General features: G+C 41.1%; 1 protein-coding gene across 1 annotated transcript; it reads right to left on the bottom strand.

Moving 5' to 3' along the window:
- Nucleotides 1–95: 95 nt before the first annotated feature.
- Nucleotides 96–6,485, bottom strand: ANAPC7 (anaphase promoting complex subunit 7; the record flags this gene model as incomplete). The annotated part of the gene is made up of 10 exons (XM_010180191.1): nt 96–250; nt 678–902; nt 1,590–1,762; nt 2,396–2,513; nt 2,782–2,924; nt 3,027–3,180; nt 3,427–3,538; nt 4,900–5,019; nt 5,366–5,552; nt 6,442–6,485. Coding segments are annotated over 10 exons (1,431 nt in total), but the record flags the coding sequence as incomplete, so codon positions are not given.
- Nucleotides 6,486–6,489: the final 4 nt, after the last annotated feature.

The following is a 6,489-nucleotide window of genomic DNA, read 5'->3' as shown; positions in this document are numbered from 1 at the left end:
TTCCCCTACACTGCTCTCCAACAGGTCATTGATTACCGGTTCTTAGATTAGATTACCAGTTCTTAGGAACACACTGCAACCTCCATGTCTCTGTGTTACCTGAGGGCAATACTGTACTGGTCCATTGCCTCCTGGTACTCATTGACAGCTACGAGGAAGTCTCCCAGTATTCGGTGCAGGACGCAGTCGCTCTGATTTGCCAGAGCGTTCCTCAGCAAAGCAATTCCATCTTCATATTTCTGTTCTCTACCTGTTTAGATGCAAAACTACAGTTTTAATTAATAGTTTAGATAGATCTATAAAAAGTCAGAGTGTACACAAAGAGTCATCACAAGACGATTTCTTCCTTCAGAACTGTCAGCATGGGGGATAGCAGCGATATATGTTTTGCAAGATTAACTCTAAACAATGGCTTTTTGTTACAATAACTGCTACGCTCAGGATTACACATACTTTGAAGTCAAAGCATTTTGTTGGCAAGTGTTTGAAGTGCTGGTGTAAGATCAGTTGCTAGATGAAATTAACGCCCGTAATTCTTCCTTCAAGATAGGACTGGTACGTCCCTGGGCTGTAACATCACTGCTGCATTCTTCACGCTGATGAGGCTGCACAACACTTCCACATAAAACAGTAGGCCTTAAATGAGTTGACATGGGGAAAAAAAAAAAGGAACTTACTAAGAAGTTCTGCTTTCTTCACCACAGCTTTAATGTAATCAGGTCTTTGTGTTAGCGCTTTGTCCAGTAACGTTTTTGCTTTTTCCTGTGTGACCGGGTCTTCGAGACAGACGGTTGCTAACAGAGTGAGTGTCTGTGCATTTGCTCCCAGAGTTTTGTATACGTTATTTGCCATGACCATAGCTTCACGGATACTGTTGGATGCCAGGTAACATTCAATGAGACCTGATGATACAGAAAGGAAAACATGTAAGTTAGCACTGCAGACACTCACCCCTCCTAATTATCTGCACTTGGTAGCACTCAGACTCCAAACAGCTGACACTCCAATAAGCAAATACAAATTCAATCGAGAAAGTGACTCTACACTCAACTTTCTTTTTAGCAGGGAATCTACAGCACTGTGCCCACAGCAAAGCACAAGATGTGGAACTGGGGGAGCCTGGAGAACTGGATTAGCACTCTCCGTTTTGAATAAATGAAAAAGTAAAAAAGAAAACAAAACAAGATTTCACTGCTGACTAATACAGTATAATCAGTTTGGTTTTACTTAACCAATAACTGCATAGAAGACAGACAAGTACCACTGAAAAAAACTGAGAACCAGGAAATTGTAAGAAAACAGACCCTAGAACGCATCACCGTATTACAAACTGGTGCAAGGTTCAATGCACCTCATAGAATTCTTTTGTATGTTTTCATAAGCCTACGTTTTAACACATCCATTCTACAGATCACTGACTTCATCACTTCTGTTCTGATCGCTTCTACCAAAGCTTTACAGGTTTTAGGGTAATAATAATTTATTTACTTCAGGAAAAAAGAACTCCTGTCTATTCCCTTGGCTAATCATCATCACCAACTTCCACACCGAACCAATACCACACGCGTGAGCAGCTTCACTTCACTCACCTTCATAGCAGTCCAGCCTGCAAGGTGCAAGGCGTATGGCTTCACGGAAGTGGATAATGGCTTCCTGGACACGGTTCAGCAGGAGAGCCTGGACACTGTTACTATTAAGCTGGATAGCTTTGGCTCCTAAGTATAAGGCACGAGAGTATCGTTTACTGTAGAAACTATGGCACCTACGGAAAGAGGGATTGCAAACATGTAGTGCCTGTGCACAGTCATAGATGTTTAAAAGCAGAAAGAAGGGGGAAAAAATGAAAGAAAAACAAAAGAAAGAGGCAGCAGGAGAGCCTGGACACTGTTACTATTAAGCTGGATAGCTTTGGCTCCTAAGTATAAGGCACGAGAGTATCGTTTACTGTAGAAACTATGGCACCTACGGAAAGAGGGATTGCAAACATGTAGTGCCTGTGCACAGTCATAGATGTTTAAAAGCAGAAAGAAGGGGGAAAAAATGAAAGAAAAACAAAAGAAAGAGGCAACTGTTGAACTTCTCGCGTTTGAAATTAAGAATGTATGTTCAGGGAAAAAATCCATGCTCTTCAAGAGGTTAAAAAGCAGTATGAATATTAACCATTACAGCTATTTAATGTATCATTATTGCACAGGTGCAATAACACTGGTAAGTTTAAACATACAGAAAACCACCAAAATAGATATTTATGGAAAGCTAATTTAAGTTACCCCAAGAACAGAACAGACAGGATAGAAAAGCACTTTCTGAACACAAAAAGGTGAATCCACTGTATCAGCTGTGATCCACTGCACTCAGCAAAACAAGAGTTGAAGTAAGAAAGAAAACAACTTACCCAGATACCACCCAGGGCTCTGCATGTTGATCAGAAATATTGAAGAGACGGCAGCCCAAGTTCTCCACATCCTCTAGGCGGCCTTCACGTGCCAATAAATAACCATATACATCCATTCCTAAAGCGAAACGTTTGAAGATAAGTCATCAAGAAATGGAAAGTTCACTCACAAGAAAAACCGAAACAAAACCACAAACACCTCCTTTAAACTGTGCAGCTACCAGTGACTGTCAAAGATACACAGCTTCTGAATGCAAATTCTGAACTGAAAGCCAGGTACAACAATATACACTGCTCCACTGCGTGCTTGATTGCATGTAGCTGCTATTATAACGTTACTCATCAGATCATTACACGAGGTAAACTTTCTTTTAGGATTTACTCACCTTTTATTAAGTAAGGATCCAGCATTTGTGCTTGTTCAAATTTCAGAATAGAGTTTTTATTATCTCCGGCTCTGAAATACAGGTCTGCTAAGCTCCCCAGTAAGTCGACATTATCCCTCAGCAATAACTTTTTCTCTAAAGAGCTTTAAGAGAAAAAAAAAAGTCTGTTATTTATATAATGCCACTTAAATTAAAATTCTGTATTAATATATTATTTGATGACATCATGCTCTTTGAGCTCTTACCAAATGGTATTGATTGCTCTTGTGTTATCTCCAGTATGCACAAAAGCATATGCCTTGATCCACACAGACAGCCAGTCCAAGTTAGGAATGCTCTGAATCACGTTGATTGTCATAGAGGCCACTTCCGCACCTTTCACCGACAGCGAGAGCAAACCTATTCAGAACGATACACACATCAACTTCTGCCACCATCAGCTGCTTCTAATGCAAATTAATTGTCTGAAGACCAGAAACTTCATTTCGTGACAAGCATAAACCAGCAGCTTGCTACGATGTGTTTTATAATTTGCATAATCTATGCATTATGTATTACATGTAAATGCAAGACAGTCACCTCATCTCAAGCAAGATCCAAATTATAACACTGTTTAATACTGAAATACTGTGTGCAGACACCTACCTAGTATGGCATCAAGTGCTAAAGGGCACTGCCTCAGTACTTCTTTGTAGCTCGTAACAGATGAGCGTTCTTGACCTGCTTTCTTGTACAGATTCGCCAACATCATATTGATCTACAAGCAACAGAAACATTGGTAGAGTCAGGTATGAGAAAAGAGAAAACCTCACTAAGAAAAGGTCACGGCTTTGTCCTCCAGCATGCCTGCCTGCCTCCAGTTCTGGGCAGAAGACAAAATTACCCACTCTTCTTCTAAGGACACTACAACGTACAATATAGTATAAATTCAAATTGTTGCTTCTTCCTGAGTCCAAAGATAGAATTTACATTCTTTTGTATTTGCATAGTGCATCTCGAAATCTCAGTGGTTTGTACACAAAGTAAGTCAAAAAATGGGCAAGCGTTTATATACAATGCCAAGGACCTGTATTCATTAGCTGTATTAATCAAACCTATATGAATCAATTAGTTAGCCTTCTTTCAGCTGATCTCTCCGTATCAATCCAAATCTTTGAGAGAACTGGCTTAAGAAAGCAGAGAAAGTTTCCATTTAGCTTCTGAATGGAGTCACGATTGATGAAAGAACAGAAACTATTTGAGCTCTACATGACAGGAGTAGCTGGTTTCTGCTACAATACTTTATCTTACTCATGTGTACAGGTAAAAAGTTTACTTTTCTCAATCTCCTCTTCTGTTTCTGTTCCGTAAGCTGGTCTTTAAAGAGAACACTGTGACGTTACTGGAGTCCAAGCCACGTACACTGTTAGCACCATAGAGGAATACTGTTAACACAAGACGTGGTTGATTGACCTGACGTGTTAATCTTTTAAGCCCTTATGTCATAACAGAGCCAGCAAGCAAAGACTCAACCTATTTGGCACTGCAGACCATAATGGGATCTACATTTTTAACATTATCTAAACCGTTATTATAAAGGATGAAAAGATTTGAGGAGATGGAGCACCAGCATTCCTTCTACTTGCCAAAGTCTTCAGCTTTTCAAGGAGGCCGTGGGTTATCCTTTGCCCTAGGAAAACTATTAACCATAACATGCAAAGAACTCTCAAATGGACGATACAGATTCCAAGCCTTGTACCGATGGATATACGAATACTTTACAAACTTTTAGAATTTAAAAAGTGTTTCTTCATCCTTGTACACAAGCAAAATTATGTACATTCTGTGTGCAGTACTAAAGAACCAACCAGGTAATTCTCACAGATTAATAAACATTTAACTCTTTTAACTTTTAAAAATTATTTCTAACAGAGGAAATACAAAATTTGTCTGAAAGAGGCCAAAAAACCTAAGCTAATTTAATCATTATGAAGTGTTTCTAAATAACATTTCACTAATACAAAAGAAATATCAAGACACAATGTCATTACAGGCTACGTTCTTTTTTGATCAGGTATTGGCCTACAGACTGAAGACAGGCTGACCGTGGACTTGTGACAAATGTCTGCCAGAACGAACCTTTGGGGTCCTCTGTCTGGAAGGAATCCCATCAAGAATAGCGATGGCATCTTTATCTTGCTTCAGCATTGTGTAACACTCAGCCATTTTATATTTCACTTCAATTTCTGATGGTAAACACTGAAATAAAAAAGAATTCTTTAAGTACGATGCTGGTTTAGTCAGGTAAAAATTTGATTAAGGTTTCCTCACTAAACGCTTACATTATGTTGAAAAAAATCAGTACAAGAAAGTTAACAGTGCAACCTACTGCTAGCTCACACTGCTCCTGTCTTCAGATGAAAACCTTGAACTACACATACAAATAAACTCACAGCAGAAACGACCACATTGATATATTTCAAACAAATTAACCTTAAATGTCAGGGTTCATGTGATAAATCCACAATCAGATGCTATATTACTGAGTCAGCAACGTTCACTGTAAGGGGACACATGATCACTTTATTAGTCAGTTTTTAAATACCTGGCTTTGAGGAGTTGATGCAGCATTCCCAGTAGAAGGTCTTACTTTTGAAGTTTTACTTAATGCTTTTTTCTGCTGCAAGGCCATCGTATACTTACTTACAGCATTTCTATATTCTTTATCATGGAAGAGAGAGTCTGCATGATATACAAGCAGCTGGTATTTCTGAGATGGTGAAAACAGTTCCCTAGAAGAAATGCAAACAGAAAGGTTGAAATCAGCTAACTGCCTAAGAACCAGAACCTTATAGACCCGAAACATCCGTGTCTTTTGTTTGCCTGGCTTCAACTTCCAACTGCTGCTGCTTCCTTACTGCACTGGGAGGGCCCTTGGGTAACAGACACAACCTCCTCACAAAGGGATTATCTTGCAAATGTCTTTTATCTGTACACAAACAAATGTAGCAGCCACTCCTGACACCTCATTACTAACAACAGCTTGTGTTTAGCTGCTTGGCCACTGCTTCCAATAACGGTGCAGTCCACATCCTCCCCATAACAAGCCACACGTTGTCAATGTCCATTAAAACACATTTTGTCTGAGCAGACTCAAGCTCACAAAGCACCTCTGCCTTTGTACAGCTCTCCTGGTCCCAATGCACACGTTCCTACACTTTACAAACCACCTTTATAGTATTTCCAGTACATTTGTGGAAGTGGTGGAGAGTCAGGGTTTCAGAATGGGAGCCTGGCTTCAATTAGTACCTCAAAACCCATTCAAAACGTAAAGTGTTATCTTACAGGGATGTCCTGGGAACTAAAGTGAATCACTTGAGTCAGGGAAAGCCACGATCTGCGCAGGGCACCATTAAAAGAAGATCGCTCCACCTTTACCAGGACGTTGGTGCCGTGTACCCTAAAGGGCGCAGCCTGCGCTGAACCCCGGACACAGAGGCTGACAGAGCCGGGCTCCAACCCCCAGGGCCGGGGAGTGTGGCCCGGCGTGAGGGACAGCTCTAAAAGCGCACCTGACCCCTTCCCTGACCGTAAGAGAGCCCCAGCCGCCCTGCGAGGTCCCGCCCTGTCCCCCTCGGTCCCACAGCCGCCCGGCGCGCCCTCCTCCGGGAGAGCACTCACGGGTTGTTGCCACTCATCGTGAGGAGAAGCCCGCTGAGGAGCCGCACG

This window comes from Mesitornis unicolor, unplaced genomic scaffold (assembly GCF_000695765.1).
Source record: "Mesitornis unicolor isolate BGI_N332 unplaced genomic scaffold, ASM69576v1 scaffold38082, whole genome shotgun sequence".
Lineage (NCBI taxonomy): Eukaryota > Metazoa > Chordata > Aves > Mesitornithiformes > Mesitornithidae > Mesitornis > Mesitornis unicolor.
This window is presented reverse-complemented; position numbering and strand designations above follow the sequence as displayed.